This window comes from Callospermophilus lateralis, chromosome 6, assembly GCF_048772815.1.
Source record: "Callospermophilus lateralis isolate mCalLat2 chromosome 6, mCalLat2.hap1, whole genome shotgun sequence".
NCBI lineage: Eukaryota > Metazoa > Chordata > Mammalia > Rodentia > Sciuridae > Callospermophilus > Callospermophilus lateralis.
Window position 1 is genome coordinate 151595367 of NC_135310.1, and position 21294 is coordinate 151616660.

General features: G+C 46.1%; 1 protein-coding gene across 1 annotated transcript in view; it reads left to right on the forward strand.

Moving 5' to 3' along the window:
• Nucleotides 1–21294, forward strand: part of Jarid2 (jumonji and AT-rich interaction domain containing 2) — a 224755-nt gene that overhangs the window by 89101 nt on the left and 114360 nt on the right. Inside the window, exon 2 of the mRNA XM_076859226.1 lies at nucleotides 18863–18998. Within this exon, the coding sequence (XP_076715341.1) occupies nucleotides 18863–18998 (136 nt within the window). The remainder of the gene's footprint in view (nucleotides 1–18862; nucleotides 18999–21294) is intronic.

Sequence of the window (21294 nt, forward strand, 5' to 3'; positions counted from 1 at the left end):
GGTTCCCGCTTCTATTCGGACTGGAATACCCGTCAGGCACTCTGCTTTTGTATCTAATTTCTGGATCTGTCTCTTTCTTACTAATCAACTATCATTTCAGACTTTTAAACACCTCCGGAGCAGGCAACTACCCTGGCCAGGTGTTGGCCACCCTGCAATAATTTATATGTCCTTTATTTAAATTTATATTTCAGTGCTAGGTTTCAGAATTCTTCAGAGATTGGGAAATAAAACCGTTCCCTCTATTTAGGAAAATATATTGCTATCCAGAAGGGGCTCTTTTTGAACAATGGAGATGTAAAATTTAATCCAGAAATCTAATGCTGCTTGATGTGGTTGCATTAATGGTATTCTGACAGTCAGTCCTAGGCTTAGGAAGTGGGGCTGTATTGCATCAGATTGATTCCATTGTGGATCCCATGCTCCTCTTTACTGAGAAATCAGAGCAGTAATAAAACCCTTCAGCCAGGTCTCCACTCCCCACGCCACTCCATGATTTCAGTGGAGAAACACATTCTTTTCAGATAGAATACTCAATTGCTTTTCTGTTTCTACGGAAATATAAAGGAAAGGTGGTAGTTTTGCACCATCCAGAGCCACCAGTTATGATTGACCCACTTGGGTGCTCCTACTTCATTAGGGACTGATTACCTGTGTATCTTCTGTAAGATGAGAAAGAAGTAGAAAGATCACCCCACGTTGTTCTGAAACCCAGTTTCAGGTGCCATTCGCCTCTGTGTGAGCTCACCCTGATAGGCACAGCAGAGCTCAGGTGTGATTCAGCTGCAGTACCTGGGCCTGCAGTCACAGGTGAGGACACCACACTGTTATTTATCTGTGAAGCTGGAAGGCTAAATAATAACCCTCCAAATGCATCTTGAGTCCTAATCCCTGGAGCCACTCTTGCACCCGGTTAGAACGGATTGCACAGGAGATTAAGGATTTTCAGCTCAGGCGACAATCCAGGTGGGTGCAGTTACTAAGGTCCCTACAGAACAGGTGGTGAATTAGAAACCAGAAAGACACAGAAACAGAACAGGTGAGAAGATCAGCCTGCTTTGAGGTCAGACAAGAGGGGTCACAAGTCAAGGCCTAGAGGCAGCCATGGGAAACTAAAAAAGGGAGGGAGTCAGATTCTCCCGTTTTTAGGCAGCTTACCCCCACCTCCCCCTCTTGTGACTAAAGACCTCACTAGAACAGTTGTAGAGGAGGAAAAATTTATTTGGGGGCTTATGTTCAGAGGTCTCAGTTCATATGGACAGCCAGCTCTGTTCCTCAGGGCCCGAGATGAGGCAGAACCCCGAGGTGGAAGAGTGTGGTGGAGAGAAGCTGCTCATGATGATGATCGGGAAGCAGAGACACTCCACTCAGATATAAATATGTCCCCAGTGCCCACCTTCAGTGCCCCACCTTCAGCCCCACTTTGCCCACCTTTAGCTACCACTCTAAGTTAATCCCATCCAGTAATTCATTCTCTGGGTTAAGGCTCTCATAACCCAGTCGTTTCTTCTCTGAACATTCTTGCATTGTCTCACATGTGAGCTTTTTGGGGAAACATCACATCCAAACTGTGATACTTTCCAAAGCTTCCAGAGAAATCCAGTCTCCCCAACACCATGACTTCAACCCCATGAAACTTACTTTGGACTTCTAACATTCAAAACTGCAAGATTGCATCTGTGCTTTAAGGCATTTAAGCAATGGAAGACTAGTACAGATTTTGAAAGTGAAATGTTGTCCTTGTTCCTTTGCCCCTCATTAGCCAAGTGGATGACTTGTGATGCCTTTGCTGCTGCTGCTAACACTCCAGTTACTGGGTAGATACGGGTGACTATAGAAATCTTACCTGCATGTGGCAGAGCTGGATTCAAACCCAGGCCATCAGTGTTCAAACTCCTTGCAAGAAGTTTCACCAAGAAGTTTTCGTTGGGTGATGTGGGTTCAGGCTTTTAATTTGTTAGTTGATCTCTGAGACACACCACCTTTGTCTCTCTCACAGACGAAACACACTTTAAGGATGAGAACTATTAATCTTCCTAAGAAAACAAGACATTGAGTATGTTACTGCTGGAATTCAGCCACTCATTAAGTTGGGAAATCATTCAGTTAGTACACAGACTCCTACAAAAGAAATTTTTACTGTTCAGACATACTGTAAAGAAAGCCAGAGTAATTACTCAGACTGGGAGGTATCTTGGCCAGTGACCTTCTTTGACAGGTTGATGTTGAGATCTGAATACTGTGATGAGTAGGTCCGGGGCAAGTGGGTTCCAGGTGGAGAAAAAGTGTGGAAGAGCCGTTGGTTAGGTTGGTTACCAAGAATTGCAGGCCTCAGCCTGGTGTGCTGAGCAGGCACAGAAAGGCCACAGTGCTGGGCCTGTGCAAGCTGTTGGCCTTCTGCAGTGGCATGGACAACAGGCCTCACGTGACCCCATCCTGCTCATGGCCTGAAGAAAGCCTGTGGGTAGTCATTGTGCAGTTACTGCTCGGCTCCTTTTTAAATCAGCGCTAATGCAACGTTAGAAGCTGTTAATGAGCACCGTAAAAATCAGATAATATTGTATTTTGGCTCACACAGGCTGTAGTAATGACATCTTGCATTCAGAAATTGTAACATCCCTTAACCATTTGCTTGGTTAAAAAGTGATTGTGATTTTGTTTTGCATACAGCGACATGTTTTATAAACACTCCCTGACCCAAGCATTTTATGTCAGTAATATATTATTTCTAGAACTTCACATGGGACTAAAATATTATTATTTATGTTGGAAGATTTCAAAGTGACTTGAAGTAAAATTTGATTGTGATAAAAATAAGATGGTCCCCCCCCCCCCCCCCACACACACACACACACAAAGTAGGTTCATTACCGTTCAGAAGAAGCCAGGGCACTGCCAGGGGCTCGCCATTTCCCCTGCCTTTGGGTCCCTTTCCCAGGGATGTTTTCTCTTGGTAGCAAACAGTCTATGGCTCTGGGTCTGCCTTCTCCCCCGATCTGTTTTTCATAATATATACATATACATATACATATATATATATACATATACATATATATACACACACACACACATATATATATATATATATATATATATATATATATATATATATATATAAAATATAAAGCAGTACCTTTATTGATTTATTTTTTTTAAATTTTATGTAATGCTGAGGATGGAACCCAGTGCCTCACGCATGCTAGGCGAGCGCTCTACCATGGAGCCACAACCCCAGCCCCCCCTTTTATGGCTGGATATACCATGTGTTACCCGTCCACTTTCTCCTGTTCTTGGTTTTGGGCTCTGTTGAAATACTGCTATGAACGTTTATGCACAGGTTTTGCATGAGTGCCCAGGAGTGGGCTTCAGCAATCCTCTGTCTGACTAAAGGTTCTCCTGCACACATCCCGTGAGATCCTGTTATCCTGCATCTTCACCAGTACTGTGGATCTGGTTCTCTCAGGGCATATATCTAGGCTGATTTTAAAACAAACGCGCGCGCGCGCGCACACACACACACACACACACACACTCGTTTTGGGGCACACCACACTTGTCAAGTGGTATATTGTGTTGCATATGTAAGGGAAAGTGTATTTTCTTTTCCTCAAGTTTATAAGGTTGTTCAAAGAAATTTGTATTAAGAGTACTAAGGAAATACAGGAATGAAGTGGAGGCTATAAAATTTGTTCTTGAGATCTGATATTTCACGTTATTTTGAGTGGTGAGGAGTTCAAGCTCAGTGGTAAAGGGGTCACCTAGCATGCCAAAGGCCCTGGATTTGATGCTCGGCACTGCTACAAAACCCTCCCAACCCCACTAAATTACGATTGTGATTATCAGATTCCACTTGTGATTGCGCAGACTTTTCTTTGTGTATATACTGAGGCTTTTAGTACAAAGCAAAATGGTCATCTAATGGGGGAGAGGCCCCGGTGGCCTGAGGGAGAGGCCAGGAGTGCTGGAGTCAGGTCTGCCTGGAGATCGGGGAGGGAAAAGCTCTCAGAAGGCTGTTGGCAATGCTCTGAGCTCCAGAGTGACCCAAGCAGCCCCCCTGGGAGACTTTACAGTGTTAGCGATTTTCAGACTAAAATAGCTGTTGATCACATACACATCTAGTGCAGTTGTGACTGAGGATCAGGAGGCAATGTGTGACTTTTTTAAATGCGTCTCATTCATTATTAGGCTTTAATTACAGATTCCTGGATCTGTCTTAAACAGCACACATCAGTGGGTTTATATAATTCACTTTGGTCAGGCAACTCATCCGCACAAAGGACCTGGTGAGGGTTCTAGGTTGCTGTGGATGGGGCCTGAACGGTGTTACTTAGGGGCTCTCCATTTCTAAGGGAAAACTCCAAGTAATTTTGTTTATTGACTTTAATTCCCAGAAGTTACAAAACCCTTGTTTGAAAAATTCTGTAACAAATTAGGGAAAATAATCAATACCCAGGGCACTAAGAAAGAAATTTGTTCTCAATGATTTCAAACTATAGATTGAGTTAAATAAAGAAACTGCTGTTTGTACAGTTGAAAATGGCTTGTCTTAGGATTCTAGCTTCTGTACTTAGGGATGCTCTGGCTCCTGGTACCTGGCAGCCCTCTGCAGCTCTCGGACACCCTCTCTCCTGGTGGTGGATTCTCCAAAGATGTTTTCGTCTCTGAGATGCAGCACCACTTTTCTCGGTTTACTGTGGACAGTGTAATTTGGTTTATGATGTTTTTGTTGCTGGTGGTTTTACTTGGGTTCTGGTCTGTCACTCAGGAAGACCGGCTTCTTTTCTATCTATGGTAATTACTAGACAGCATTTTATTTTGGCCCTTGGGGAGGGCCCACTAAGTTTCTTTGTGTGGGCATGTATGGTAAAATTGGAAAGTGATGTCTTTGAGGTCAGAGTCAAACACCAGCTGGACTTAAAATCTTTCCTTCTTGGTGTAGGATGGCCTGCTTGCTTCTTTGTAAGCATATTCACCATCAGTGATCATGGTAATGGGAAGAAAAACTTTCTTACGGCCAGTACATTGACCTGAATGTAATTATCAGAGAGAGAAGATGGGAGGGGAGGGGAGGGGGGATAGTTGAGGATAGGAAAGGTAGCAGAATACAACAGTCACTAATATGGCATTATGTAAAAATGTGGATGTGTAATCGATGTGATTCTGCAATCTGTATTTGGGGTAAAAATGGGAGTTCATAACCCACTTGAATCTAATGTATGAAATATGTCAAGAGCTCTGTAATGTTTTGAACAGCCAATAATTTAAAAAAAAATAATTATCAGAGGTTCTTAAAATTTTGGTCAGTCCCTGGGGTTGAACTTGGGGCCTCATGTAGTTAGGCAAATGCTCCAGTATGGAGCTATACCTCAAGACCTTTTTAAAATTTTGAGACAGTTTCACTAAGTCTTGAATTTGCTTTCCTTCTGTTTCAGCTCTGGAGTAGCTGGGAGTACCACTGAACCCAGGTGGTTACTGGTTTTGGATGGTAGATGTTGAGTTACAGATCAGCCTTTGCAAATGTCTCCCTTCTGATAGAATGAAATCTGTGATTAATCACAACCTAGTTCCCTAGTGCTGCTGCTGTAGCAGCTCCTTTCCTTCTGTCGCTGCCAGACCAGAACCCACTTATCTGACTCATAGACATGGAGGGTTAATGAGATTTGCCTCATTCAGAAGCATCTCGTAGTTTGATTCCTCCCAGCTTGTAGGTGCTTGTTTCATATTTCAGTGAATGGAAATGTTGGTGTTGTCTCAAACCTTTGTCTTTTTCTGATCTCAGAATGTTGATCTCTCATTGCAGACAACTACTTTCAAGGAAGTCAAGAGTGAGTGTCTTGTGATATTCTGCATGCTCCCTTTAAACAGCCATCTCTTTCCTCAGTTACATGGGTTTCTTGAAGATCATCCCTTCTATTTCTTTTCAGCCCCTCCTGTGTACCAGGCTCTATGCATGGCTCATCTGAATGCAGCAGGGCCTTGGTTTCAGTATGGGTACGAGTGTCACTTGGCCTGGGTTCCAGAACATTTTTTTTTTAAATTTTAATATTTTTTAGTTATTGGCGGACACAACATCTTTGTTTGTATGTGGTGCTGAGGATCGAACCCGGGCCGCATGCATGCCAGGCGAGCGCGCTACCGCTTGAGCCACACCCCCAGCCCTGGGTTCCAGAACATTAGTTTTTTTTTTTTTTTTTAAATTTTTTATTCTGATTTGTTTATGACAGCAGAATGCGTTACAATTCATATTACACTTGGAGCACAATTTTTCATATCTCTCTATACAAAGTGTACTCACACCATTCGTGTTTTCTCCATACATGGACTTGGGGTAGGGGTGTTCATCTCTTCACCATTTTTTTTTATCCCCGCCCCCTCCCTTTCTCTCCCTCCCCTTTGCCCTATCTAGAGTTCGTCTATTCCTCCCATGCTCCCCCTCCCAGCCTCACTGTAATCAGCCTCCTTATATCAGAGAAAACATTCAGCATTTTTTTGGGGGGGGATTGGCTAGCTTCACTTAGCATTATCTTCTCCAACTCCATCCGTTTTCCTGCAAATGCCATAATTTAATTCTCTTTTATTGCTGAGTAGTATTCCATTGTGTGTATATACACCATATTTTCTTTATCCAGTTTTCTACTGAAGGGCATCTAGGTTCCACAGTTTAGCTGTTGTGAATTGTGCTGCAATAAACATTTATGTGGCTGTGTCCCTGGAGTACCCTGTTTTTTAAGTCCTTTGGGTGCAACCAATATGGGAAGCAGTATGGAGATTCCTTGGAAAACTGGGAATGGAACCAACCCCCTTTTGACCTAGCCATAGCTCTCCTTGGTCTATACCCAGAACAGTAGTTCTGAGTTTGGAAACCTCAGGGCACAGACCATAGCCAGATTCTTGAAGCCACAGCGGGTGGGGCCTGTTTCCCAGCCTGCCGGTGTTTTCCAGGGCCTCTGAGCTCAACAGGTGTTGCTCCAAGCTGAGGAAACATGAGGACTTGCTGGAGAGATGGGAGCTTGGAAGTCTGGCTCACAGAGCTTCAGGGGACAGGAGAATGTGATTCAAGAGCCCAGAGTTTTTTCCTAAGAGGAAGTTCTAAGCACAGCATAGATGTGGCAGCAGGGTGTGAATCAGAGGGGCGAAATGAAAAGGGAGCTTAGCAGAGATGACTTCCTGCATGTCCCCTGTCACAACTTGGGGGTACCTCCTAGGGATTTTGTGTTCTGTGCACTTCTGGCAGTCAGAGGTAGTTCTTCTGGATGCTTCTTGACTTAAGAGAAAACAGGTCACAGTTTCTTCACTGTCTCACTTAAGACTGGTCTTAGTAGTGCTGGCACAGGATCGAGTGTCTTGCGACCATATTTTGGTGTGGGCGGGATTGAGAGCAGGGTCTCTCCACACTGCCCTAGCTGGGCTTAGTGGGTGTGCCAGGTTATTTTTCTGATTTGCATTTCTAATGTAAATGAAGCTGTCTGTGGGAGGCTGGCATCTAGACCCCAACGGCCAATAGAATTTCCTCACCTGCAGTGGCTGAGGAGCTGCTAGATCTGCTGTGTGGAGCTGTGGATTTCTAAGGCCTCTGCTGTCAGTGAAACTGCTGCTTGAGAGTTGGGGATTGTGGTGTCAAATGTAGAGATTTTTAGACTATCTCCGAGTATATGAAATTCCTTTTCTTCTTTGTATGCACACTTTGATCATTCTCTTTATTTATTTTAGGTGCTGTGTATTTGACCAGGAAACAATACCACTGAACCTCAGCCCTTATTTTATTTTGACACCAGGTCTTTCTAAATTCCCAGGCTGGCCTTGAACTTGCCTTCTTCCTGACTCAGCCTCCTGAGAATGGCTGGGATCACAGGCACCTGCCACCACTCTTGGCTTTTTTAAATGTATTTTTATTCTATGTATTTTAAAGTATTTCCTAAGGCTCTGAAAACCTTGACTGATACAGAAGGACAAATCCAGGTCAACTAGCCTTGTCTTGGCTTAACCCCTAATCCCCACCCCTCCCCTTCCCATGGGGGTGGATCCCAGGGCCTCTTCAAAGTTGCCAGGATCACCAGCCTGTGCCATTGCATGTGTCTCTACTCATTCAACCATTGAAACCCCTCCTCTTTGCCCTTCAACATAGCAGGAGACCTGAATTTGGAGTTTGAATTGTAAGCTACCAGCTGTACTCACGTCTTTGGCTTTGACACTGGGCCTGAACTTTGACACTTAGCTCAAGGAAAAGCAGATTTTAGGCAACTCCAGTCCAGGGGTGAAAGTCCTTGGAGGTATTGGCTTTCCTCAGCACCCTCTGGCTCAGCTTTCCGGGCGTCCCCGGTCACACAGTACCTCTCTCTGCCCCTGCTCCTCCCCACTTGGAGAGGCAGTGTCCTTGGCCCCGCTCCCCAGTGTTCTCAGAACAGCACTTGGCAGATCTCTTCAAAATACAGAAGAGTGTTGTTACCACTATGCCCAGTTCCTCAGTGGTTTCCCATTCAGAGTGAACGTCATCTCACGTCTCCTTCACCTTTCCTCTGAATATGAAGTGCGGAAGGCAGACTTGACTTACTGCCACGTTTTGGCTGTTTCCTGTCTCATCTTAGACCCTCAGGATAGGAACCATCATGGCTCTGCTTCTGAATCTCCATGTTTACTTTCCCCGAACAACTTTCCTTTAAAACGAGGTCATAGCTACGCTGTGCTGCCGTCCGTCTTGGGTTTCGGGCAAGCTTGGGTGTCCCGTCTTATTGAGCCCACAGACTGAAACATCTTCCCTGTAGGGAAACTCGGAGGAAGTAACAGGTCTGGCTGGGAGACACAGTCGGGTGAAATTGTGTTCTGTTTAGGAAACCGAAATATGACCTTTAGAATGTGAAAATAGTGATAGATCTCATCATTTAGTCGGAGATTTATTGTATTTCAGGTCTAGTGGGAAGCGTCCTGGTCACCAGGATTGTGCATTGTAAGTACTATTAAACCACGAGCCGGTGGGCAGTAGCTGGTAATTGTTACTAGGAATCAGTGTATTGATAGGAAAAGAGTGCAGAAGGGGTTTGTCCCTCTAGAAGGCCTGCTGCAAGTCCTGATGTGGCCCTGCTGGTCAAGTCCTGATGCACATTTAGTGAACCCTGCCCTCGTCTTGACTGAAGTGGGCCTCTGAAGATGAGAGCTGCATCCCCTGCTTGAGATGCCCATGTAGTTGTGTGGGAATTAAAGTCCAGCATGGGCCCTGCTAAGATTTGGAGATTTCCTTGTAGGTGTGGAAGGAGCCCAACGGCTTGGTGGTTTAGTGAGGAGGGTGGTTGGGATAAGGATTGGTTGGTGGCGAAGACATTTTGGGGAGATGAGATCCTGTTTTAAGTGTGTCCAAGGAATTGAGAGGTGGATACCAGCACGTGAATTTAAAAGAGTGAATGTAAGCAGATCAAAGCTGCAATTTTAGCTGGGTTTCCAAACTGTGGGAAGCTGGGATGGTGGTTTAGAATGAAGTTGGGGTGTGTGTGTGGGGGGTGGAGGAATCAGGAGGGCGGGACTGTGGTATTTAGATAACAGAGACGGAAGGGCTGAGCAATGGGACCTGTAGGTGGGGAGCCAGAAGAGATGAATGTGGCAGGAATACCAGGTGGAGTGGTTGGCAGTCAGAGGTTTGTGTGGATTGGCCACTGTAGGACTTCCCAGGGTGGAAGTTGGGTGCACATCAGGGCTCTCAGTGTGGTCCTGGATCAGTGTCTCCTGGGAGCCTGCTGGGGACGGGTGTGTCCTCAAGCCCTGTGGGTGTTCCCCATGAGTGCTCAAGTTTGCCACCACTGCCCTAGACAAAGAGCAAACCTAAGGCTGCTAGGATTTCAGAGCAGCAGTTCCAGTTTCCCCGCCTCTTGGCCTCCAGTCTGTGCGGCCTAGTGTGTTTTTCAGGTGCCTGCTGTTTGCTAGGCTCACTGCCACATGTGGAAACACAAATATGAGCAGGAGACGAATTGGGACTGGCCTGTTGGCATCCCTGCCTCGGGTTCACTATTTGAAAAAATCCTGTGGTGCTTCTTGGGCTTGTTGTAAAGGGCCATCTGTACGAGTGCACGTGTTGTGTGGCTTTTCCTGTGTTGGTGGCAGGAGGTGCTGTGGGGTGGCAGGCAGATCTTAAGGCTGTTGCTGAGACCCAGTCCAAAGGATGGTGCCATCTAACCCAGGGGAGGTCACTCAAAAGACAAAAGATGGATGGGCAATTCCAGCTGTTTCTGGAACAAATAAGGCAAATATCAGTTTTTATAAGGGTAGAGTTTATTTGTAGATTTTTTTTCCCTGTCTTTAAAATACCTAATTTCTGTAACTTGTCCACCAGTTTCCTGGCAGTGCACATGTGCTGGTGCTCATTTTCTGTTTGAGGGTCACTGCTGAGCCAGGAAAGCCAGCCTATCGGTCAGCTGGCTGGCACAGAGCTAAAATGACCCTAGCGGTTTCCCAGGGCCTGGTGGCTATCTGCTCTCCGTGGCTGACAGGCTCACTGTCTTGCCTGGCCAGGAGATGTGGGCAGCAGCGAACTGAGGTTCTTGGGCCATCCTGTTGGTGCCTGGAGACTGGCTGGTGCAGGATTGGTTTTGTTTGGCTTTAATTTCCAAGGTCTTGTAGTCCAGCCTTCCCTGAGTGAATCGAGTGCCCAGGGAAGCCCTGTGTGTGCAGAGGTGCCGAGGCTCCCGCAGTTTGGCTTTTGGTGGCGTGAAAGCAACGTATGTGCATTTGGTAAAAACTTACTTGGTGTTTTGAACTTGGACCACACCTCAGGCTAGATACTTCTGTGTTGAAAAGGTGGGTTGGGTTGGCAGGTTAGAGCTATTCAGTTCTCCTCCAACCCTGCACAAGGAATGGAACCCAGTGGCACTCCACCAACATGAGGAGCGCACACACACAAACCGTTTTAAATTTTTGAGATCTGTGATCTCACTAAGTGTCCAAGACTGGCCTCAAACTTGTGATCCTCCTGCCCCAGCCTCCTGAGTTGCTGGCATTATAGATGTGTGCCCCTGTATTCTGCTCTCATTTTCCACTTTAATGATATTTTCAACTTGATGTGTTTATTGGAACGTAATCATATAGTAAGATGAGGAACGCCTGTATTTCATGTTCCCATTCCATGTATATTTCCTGCAAAATAGAAAGGCCACATGTAGTAGGTAGGGATGGAACCATTTGCGGGGCGATTTTGGGCTGGGTGTTTGTACTCTGAATAGTCCTTGAGTTAGACTTTAATTTTCTTATGCAGGGTTTCTCATCTCCCACATTCTCCTGCCAAGTGGAATGGTGCGTCAGGCACATATTTGACAGACTCCGAGGGATGTAGTGACCTTGAAATTGTCCCTTCAAATCCCACGTGGTTTAATGCAAGTGTGTACTTTAACACAGCTGTCCAACAGGTCTTCCTGAGGCGATTTTAACATTCTAGTGCTTGAATGGTGGCCAGTATGACTTCAGGAGTTGTACTTACAAGGAGATAATTTTAAATAGCCACATGTGACTAGTGGCTACTGTTGGGCAGTGCAAGTGAGGAGGTGGCATTTGTGGGCTCTTCTTATTTAACATGAAGTAAATTTGATGGTTAAAAGATCCAAATCAGAATTCCTTTGGAAATGTGCTTTTTAATTGACAAAGTGAAGTTGTCAGGTGTTTGCACATTGGTATTGTGGATACTGAACTGAGTTGACTAGTGTTCTGATGACAGTGGTCAAGGATTTACTTGTGGTTGGATTTTATATTCCTCTAGCTTGACAACCCAGATCTTCTGGTGCCTTCTAATCTTGTCACTGTAGAAATCTTTTTGGATTTCTCCGCCCGATGAAGGTGCAGAAGCAGTTCGACGTGCTGGAGGGCCCTCCCTGACTGCACCCCTTAACTGTGAACATGGCTCCTTCCTGACTGCACCCCTTAACTGTGAACGTGCCGATGTCTTGCTGCCACGCTGCTGCCTTGACTACGCGCGTCTCTGACATGCTCAGACGCAAAAGAGCTGACTTGGCAGCTGCCCAGCGGATTTTTATAAAGGCTCAGTTGGTGGCCAGAGATTCAGGCTGTCAGAGTTGTGTTATGCAATAAATCGTTTTCAGCAGAAGTTCTTAATCCAATTTCAGCTGCAGCTTTTTTTTTTTTTTAAATAGGCGGTAATCAAAGATAAGTACACATTATTTAATGGGAGTTTGGAAGAAGTAAAACTCTCCTTGCATAAGCATTTTCAGGCTGTTTGCCTAACCCAGGAAGCTCTTCTGTCTGAGGGAATTTCTGCTGCTTGAAGTGCTGCTTTTTTAAAACCGAGGCAGGAAACAACCTGTACAAGTTCAGAACATCAGCTTCTTCCCTCAGGATGTTTCCGGCCACCTATTTCCAGGTGCTGCTCCAAGATATCTCCAAGGAAGAAAAAATGCTTGCCATCTTTAAAAGGAAAGGAAGGTTGGCTGTACCGGAAGTGTCCGATGTACGGCTCGCATGTTTTCCTTGGGACTTTCTGCCCACCGCCTTTTATTTTGTGTTCTGGGATGTTTAGTCCATGTCAAGGACTACTGTCCCCAACAGTGGTATTTCATTTTTATTTTTTTGTGCTTTTATTGTTATTTGCTCAGACTGTTGGTGGAACAGCCTGGCAATTCACCCAGCAGTTAATTTTCTTAAGTGGGATGATTTATCAGCAGAAATTTATTCTCCAGAAAATAAAAGGTGTTCATGAAGAGATTTCCGGTCACTTCTCCCAGAGAGCAGGAAATGGCTACCAGTTCTTTTCTTCTTCATGGACCTAGTCTTTCCAGTTTCATTGGTTGTTCATTTCATGTTGATCCACCACAGTGTAGAGTTGGGCACTGAAATTGTGCTTCTTTTTCTTAAAAATAGTTAAGGAAAAGCCAACCCTTAGCAACAGAGTGACGCCTTGTCGCAAAATTAAAAGTGGACCTTTGCCCCTCCCCATAGTTGAGGGGTAAAGTCCTGCAGAGCCTTGGACAGGAAAGGGTCTGTTTAGGTGCTGGTGTGCGTCCCAAGGCTCCTGTCCTTCAGATCCACGTTTCCATGTTAGGAGGTTGTCTTTGTGTCTGTGAGTCCTGTGCCCTCAGTTGGAAGGGCATTTCCCCCTCAACATTTTTGAGTTACTAGAGATTGAAAGAGCACTTGGTGTGCGGCACCTGCTTCTATCCCCTTGGTCTCTGCACCCTCTTTGTAAGCAGGTTGACCTGGAAGTGCTGGTGGGAGGGTCTGAATTATAGTTTAAAATGTGGCATATCTCACACCTCTTCTGCCGTGTTCTGGACCTCAGCTTTGAGTTGTTGGGTGATGTGGTTTTGAAGGTTCCTTTGGAATTGTAAGCATCCTTCCACACATACCCCACCCCACCCCATGAATTTTGTATGCTGCAGAGGACTCAATTGGCCAGTTTTTATGCATTGTCTCCCAGCAATGTTTTACCAATGTTTTACTTGGTACATGGCTGAAGGACCTGGCCACTCCACCTGTGATGTGGGAGTCTGTCAATGCAGTTTGCTCACAAGTGGTAGGAAAGTGGTAGGAAATTAACTCTCTTCTGTGGACCCTGTTCCAATTATAAATAGTTGCAGCTGCTAGAAGTTAGGTTATTCAGAAATAGGCTTCCCTGTTTTAAATCCTTGTTTTCACCTTCCTAACTCAAAATAGCCTGAACTGGAAACCATAATAAAACCCTAGGCATGGCCAAAGAGCAAAGGCAGAGGGAGTTGTGCAGGCCAGCAAAGATGGCCCTCCTTCTCCCGCCCGCCTGTTCTTTTGCTGGTCTCCAGCTAGACAAGGTCTTTTTTTTAAATTCCACCTGTGCAAATTAGTGGTTTTCATTGTTTTCACTTGGGAGGAGGCAGTGAGTTACACATTTCTTTTTAAATAATTTTTGAGTTTTGAAAATTTCACTTCCTGGTCTTGTTTCTATCTAGCTCCATCTTTGGACAAGATTGAAACTCATGTCTTTAAAAAAGAAAAAAAAAAAAGGTAGGGCGGGGGGTGGACACAAACCTAAAAGTTTCATGAATACTTTCTTTCTCATACCCTTTTTTTTGGGGGGGGGAGGGGGTGTTGGTGGGGTGAAGGTTGTGCTGTGTTGCCCAGGCTGGCTGCAGATGCCTGGGCTCCAGGGACTGTCTTGCCTCGGTTGTGCTGCAGTGCCATGGGTGTAGGCTGTCCACCAAGGGGAGGCTGTGCAGGAAAGCTGCACACACTGTGTGGCCAGCAGTGAGCGCAGATGCTGCTGTCAACCCAGGCACTGACTTCTCATAGACCTTCCCCATCACCGCACTGGGGCGGCCCCTTTCCTAAGCCTGCTCTGCACACTGCACTCACCTGGACGTCCCTGTTCACTTGCACTAACATATGTTAGTCTAAGCAAACAGGAGGTTTTGACAGCTCATCTTTTTGAGGTGTTGTCTATCTCGGAGAACAGCTGTGACAGATGAGAACTCGTTGTTCAGTAAGAGCAGTATATCAGAACAATAATCCAGTTTTGAAAAGTGAGAATCCCATTTCTGCCTTGTCTTGTAATCTCTTAATTCCAGTTATACAACTTGGTTTGCATTCTCAGGCACACGTGGTTTTTTTGGGGGGGAGGGTGTGTTTATTTCTCCTTAGTGCAGGAGTGGAGCACAGGGGAAATGTAGGGAGAGCCGTGCTACTTGTCATTTGGTTCCTTTGTCACACTGTGATGCACAGCACTCCCCCTCCTCATTTCCTACCCCATAACCCCAAGAAACAAAAAAAAGCATCTCCACAGAGGATCATCGTAAGCTTAGTGACATCCTAAGTCTGTCTTCACCTTAGAATGCGTGGCTCATGCCTTCAGATTGTATCCATTCTGGGAGCTGAATTTTAGAGGGAAGTCGGGCCAGCTGGGTAAGTGGAAGGTGAGGATGCCGAAGTGTCGGAGTGTCGCGTCATCCAGGGGTGATTGTAAGGGGAAGGCCTCCTGGGTTTCACTTGTGCACTCTGATCACGGAAGGGAACTGAGGGAGGCCTCACCAGGGCGTATCAGCGCGGACCTCTTGGTTCTGCAGTCATGATGGCAGCAGCAGATGGCTGCTGGGAACCTTCGTCTTGGGGATTCCTGTCTTTTTTTTTTTTTTTTTTTGGCCTGGTACAAGCAACTCCGGGATCTTGGTAAAATGCAGAGGCTGACCAGGTGTGGGCGTGAATTTCTAGTAGTGCCAGGTGCTGGAGGTCAGGTGGCAAGAATAGGGAGTTATAAGACTCTGGGAGATAGAAGGCTGTTTTCATCTCTACCCTGGACTCTGAGCTGCTGTGAGGGGTTGAAATAGTGCTGTCTGCATCTGCATCCCCATCCCCTGCCCCCATTACAGAAACCTATGCAACTGTTACCATTTTGCTTCCTTTGATGGTTGCTATTTTTTGATGAGAAGTTGTCTGATCACTTCAGGGTTTGGCAGACATGTGGCCAAATAGAGGAAAACCCTCTTTTCCATTTCAAGGCTTTATGGCCGCGTCTTCTGTATTGAGCTGGCCAGTAAACCACAATGGACAGGCGCCTGGGCGTGTGGAACACCCTCTCATTACTGCCCTGTCATATCCCAACTTACTCCATCTGCAGGGAGGCCGAGCCACGTTGCTGGACTTGGGGGAGACAGAAGAGTAGGAACGAGCCCATCCACATTGTGGTTGGGAGGCCGGGGAAGAGCAGCAGGGTACCAGCATTTTTTGAGGACTTGTCTGTACTTAGCAGAAGAGGCAGTGGCGGGCCCTTATGCCTGTGTGGACTGTGAGATGACACTTTGTCTGGCAGGGTGGTTGAGGAGGGCGGTGGCGACTGGCGAGTGAGGGAGTTTTGTCTCAGCTTATTGCTGGGAACCAGAGGTGTAGCCAGGAGCTCTGGCATTAGTCACCATGGGGAGCATTTTATGGGGGAAGCAGTGGTTTAAGTCACGAAAATTGTGGTGAGCTCAGGCCTTTTGCTCAACACACATTGCCTGTGGCCTGAGGCTTGGTGCTGACAGGCAAGGATGGGTGAGGCTGAGCTTTGTAAAGTGTTTCTGTTTGCATGTTAGATTTGTTTTGGGGCCTAGGGATGGAACCTGGGGTTACGTGAGGGCTGTCATCGAGCCACATCCCTAGTCTAGCATCCTTAAGTTTCTAAGGAATCCCAAACACGGCTTTCCTACGTCAAACATGTTTCAGGAGCTGGGATCCAGTGGAGACAGAGATCGAGTTGCCCCACCCTGTGCAGAAGGCTTGGTGGCATAAAGCAGGGAGGGAAAGGGGTTTAAAAGGAAGGCCCGTGTTTAGAGTTTGTACTGTTCCATCGGGACTCTTCCCTACAGCATTGGGCAATGACACTTGGGAATGGCAGGTAGCCACAGCAGAGGTAGTGTGGTAAGTTGGAGAACTGCTCTGGGGTGTGGGGGCACTTTGTCCCCCATGTCCAGCATTCCACTAGGGAGCAGTGCAGGGTCAGGGTGACTCACCAGGACTCTGCAGCTGCAAAAGGGAGTGTCCTATTGAAGATTCTGAATTACTACCCACCTGCCAGTTTGTTACCCATCTTGCTTCAGCGTTGAGGGAGATGACGGATCTTGACGGGCACTGTAGATCACAAAAGAATGCAGTTTTTTTTTTTTTTTATTTTTTTAATCGTCTAGAATCTGAACTCCCCTACCCCTGTCATAGATCGCTTCTCCTGTATTTAAAGCACTTGGGTGCCCGTGGCCGCACCTTCCATGGGGCTTCCTTTGAGGGCGCTCCCACCTCACAGTTGCTGCTGTTGATTAGGCTGAGCGTTTGGGGTGTAATTCTCTCCTCCTGAGCCTGAAGTCGGGATGAAGGCACCAGCTACACAGGAGTGGGAGTTTCATGTGGAAAGCTATTTTGGGACTTTATAATTTATAAGCTGTGTATGTATAGGAAATAATAGTTGATCATCTGGCGTCATTGTTTGTTGTGGAGATGCAGATGATGAGACTGGGGCCTGTTGGTGGCCGGGAATGCTGCCTCTCAGCCTTTGAGGGGACATGGCTGCGGAGAAGGTGGACTTCAGCTTAATGAGCGTTAACTCCTGCTGCAGTTAACACCATCGCTGAGCCCCAGCTAGTATTCTGGCGGAACTTCTTGCAAACCCAAGGGAGCTGCTGCAAAAATTAATTCAGATACCTCTTGCTTTCCGTGTGTGGCCTGGCCAAGTCATCAGCATTCGACTTGGGTTGTTTGGTTGGATTTCTCAAATGGGGTCTGACCAGAGTGCTGCATTTTTCTGGTTTTGAATCGTGTGATTGTAAGGTCGATTGCACCTACTAGAACTTTAGGAATGATTCCCAGTCTTGTTAGGTGACTCCCTCTCAGCCTTGCTGGCCAAGCCCTGAAGGCCATCCTGGTATGTGGATGTCCTGGCCCTGTCGGGAGGGTCACCAGGAAGACAGGATGTAGCATCTTTTTCCTCTGAAAATCTCCACTTGGCAGCCCTTCCGGAGCAAGCGACAGCCTAGCTAGGGAAAGGTGCAGGTGTTGGCTCTCTTCCTTCCTTGGGTCTGTCTTCCACTTATAAAAGATGCAGAGTTACTTTCCTTTTAGGAAATCCTTGAAGCTTAATCAGAGTGCAGCCTAAGTTATAAGGGGCTCAAAAGTGTCTATGTGGTTGGATTTCTAGGCTGCAGTTTGTGTTCATGCAGGGTGCTGAAATTTGAAAGAGCTGGGAAAAACTTCAGATAATCCAGCCTTGATCTGTGCAGGTTTTGCTTCATTCTGTGGCAGCGGTGAAAACCCAATTCTTTTGTACAACCCAGTCCATCAGCGCCAGACCACCCAAGAGCCAGAGTTCCCTGAGTTTTGCGCCTTCTGCTGGAGCAGAAAGTACCTGAATATCTCAAATCCTTGTCTTATACGAATAATGAACACATTAATATTCTAGATAAGGCAAAAAGTATCTGAGAAAGTGCATATACTTCCCATTTCCAAATTTAATTGTTGTAGACTGGAAGCCCTTCTTAGATTGGCAGACAGTATGCAGAAATCCACAGGCCAGAACCTCTGAATTTTATTTACCTGAGGAATTGGTGCCTGAATATCTTAAAAACTTTCTTGCATCTTTACTGCTGGAATGTTCTCTGGGCTTACTACCTGCAATCTGTTAATTCTTCTCCCAAGCACTTGCATTAGGTCTAAATCTACAGACATAAGAAAACCCCACTTTGAAGCAAGACCTTGAGGCCTCTTGTTAATGTGCTGTCATTCGTGGTGCTGGGTATTGAAGCTGGGGCCTCACGAGTACTGGGCAAGGGCTTCAGTACTGAACTACACCCAGCCCCATGTTGTCACCATCTCATCTGTACCCCAGTGGGATCCACTGCTATCTGTTTATTTTCTCCTTGTTCATTTGTGATTCATTGTGTTAAGAGGCCAGTGCAGAGCCAGTTCATGTCTTCTGATGGAGTTGTCAGGTTCTTGAAGGCAGCGCCTCTGTCTTGCAGTATTCTTTGAACCCCCAACACAGACAACCAAGTTTCCTAAGGTGTGCTGCTGCCTGTATGGAATGCTGTGTATGGTCTGGAATTATCCAGTTGATCAAATTTCAGTATAACGGTTCTGTGCACCTCTGGCTTTGAGTGTGACAGCTCACTTCTCTGAACTTTGCCGGGAATATTACAGTATTAATAGTTAATTAATTTATTTGCTAGTGGGATACAGAGGGAAGGGAGATGATTCATATTTCTGACCTGGGGATCAGTTTGGGGCTGGTGCTATTCCTTTAAGTTGGGATGGGACCCGAATCTCCAGCACTGGGTCCTGGTCACATGGTATTTGTTTGGAATACAAATTTTAAAGTCTTGTGAATATTTGTTGGCTTGCTTGTTACTAACTCCTCTCCTTCCCTGTCTTTGCTATGTTTCCCCAGGATGACAGTGATGGGATTCCCTGGTCAGAAGAAAGGGTGGTACGCAAAGTCCTTTATTTGTCTCTGAAGGAATTCAAGAATGCCCAGAAGCGCCAGCACGGGGAAGGCATTGCTGGGAGCCTGAAAGGGGTGAATGGTGAGTTGGTGCTCGCTGGAGTTGGACGTCACCTCTGCGCACAGCCTCGGTTCTGAATCGTGTTCTGGCAGCGTGGGTTTTGACTGAGGCTGAGCACCCCAGGGCAGTTGGTAGGCTGTGTGAGTATGTATTGTGGATATGCTGTTGGGTTTACAGGTTTGGACTTTATGTCCCTTTATGCAGCAAGGTAGGACGGACAAGGTGCCTTCATCTGTTTGTCGTGGTAGAACGCGGAGCCTGTCTTGTAGCTGTTTCTAGGTTATCTTAGTTCCCAAGTATGTGCACAGACCCTTGGATTTTCCTGCAGAGCTGTGCAGCCTTGATTCTTACCACATTTGTTTAAGGAAATATCCTAAATTTATTGCCGTCCCTGGGTGCAGTGGCCTGGAATCCCTGTGTTCCTGGAAGTGTCTTCTTCCTGCATAGTCATCCAGCAAATCCCTGATACCTGGAAGGAAACTTGCTCCCTTCTGAATTTTTTATGAATCCCAATTTATCAGGATTCCTACGTTTTTTTTTTTTTTTTTTAAAGTTACACATGGGCACAATACTTTTATTTTTATGTGATGCTGAGGATCAAACCTGGTGCCTCACACATACCAAGAAAGTGCTCCACCACTGACCTACAGCCCTAGCCCCAGGATTCCTATGATTTTTGATGAGCTCATCTGAAAACAGGACAGACATTTGACTCATGTTTCTGCTTCAGAGATAAGCCATAGTCTCCTGTGCATGGATTTATAGGTAATATTTGAATAGTCTGAGCTCCATTTTGTCCTTGGTCATGGGCAAGGAGGGGAGGGAATTCTGTTTTTTTTTTTTTTAAACTTTTGGTTCTGGTCATGGGAAAGGCATCACACGTGGGGTGCTTGCCAGTTTGCCTGGATGTAAGATGGAGTTCATCAGTGGGTTCCAGTGTCTTTCTTGCCTGCTTCTCTTGTAGGTGAGTTGTCTGGCAGTGTTTTTAGACAGGGCCTGTTGGCCGACCTGCTTCTGGAGTTCACCCAGGTTGCTTTACTCTTTTTTGGTACTAGGGATTGAACCCAAAGGATGCTTCATTACTGAGCCACATCCCCAGCCCCTTTTTGAGTTTGGCTTTCTTGCTACATGACTTAGGGTCTCACTAAGTTCTAAAGCTGGCCCCAAACTTGCTGCCTCCTGCTTCATCCTCTGGAGTTGATGGGATTATGTGCATGTGCCACCTCGTTTGCTTTGGCTCTTAATTCAGTGTTCTTCCTTGATTGCCTGGCTTGAAAGACCTCTCCGCCCTGGGTTTTCTTCCTTATGTAATGTGACAGGCTTTTGAAGGGCGACCGTGCTGGCTGCAGCCACTCTGCCATGTGTGTTACATGCTCTGCCCCTGTCCGCCAGTCATCTGAGCCAGTGTGTATGGGAAAGGCCCATGCACAAAGCAGAATAAGTTTCAGAATCCTTTGCTATAAGCATACAATTTGGACCACCATATTGTATTTTCCTAAAGGGACCTTTTTTGTGTAGTCTCCTGTAGATGGCAGCCCTCTCCATTCCTCACCTGTAACGAACTAATCTCTAAGCCTATGGCTGTTGGGAACACCTAGTGTAATAGTTTCTTGTTATTGCTTCACATTGCACACACCATTCTGCCTTGTTAGATTTTTGGGAGTCTGAAGGTGGGGTGATTGGTGGTAGGTGCACTGAGTTCCAGAGCACTAGCTGCTGAGGTTTTCTATCTATCTCACAGTATGTGAAGATGTGCCTCCCTCCTACCCCTCAGGAGGGTGATGCCTTAGTGCCTCTTCAAATTGGACAGTGAAAGAGCAGCCCCTCCTTTCTTACCTGGGAGGCACCAGGTGTTAGGAGAAAGTAGCCAGTTATCCAGGGTTTAGTAATAGTGGAATCTGAGCGAGCAAAAACTTACTCACTGGAGAAGCAGCCTGTGCTACTTGCCAGTTGGCCAAATTTAGCTTTGACTTTGTTTGGGGGCTTGATGAGACTGGAAGAAATTCTAAGAAAAGTTGGGGAACAGATCTCAATTGGGATCACAGACTTGGTTCCTGTACTGCCTTCATGGCAAGAGGTTGGAGTTTGTCATGTTGTTTACTTTTCACCTTGATAAGAATTGCTTGTTTTAAAAACAAAAACACAGTTGCTGAAGCGTGGGCTGCTGGTGGGATGGCTGTGAGTGTTTTCTGGTTCCTGTAGGTGTCTCTGCAGGCAGCTTCCCAAGGACACTTTTTGGGGAGGGAGGGTTACTGTGCATATCCGATTCCTGTAGCCATTTATTGTTGCTTTAAATGGAAGAATCTTGAACTTGCTT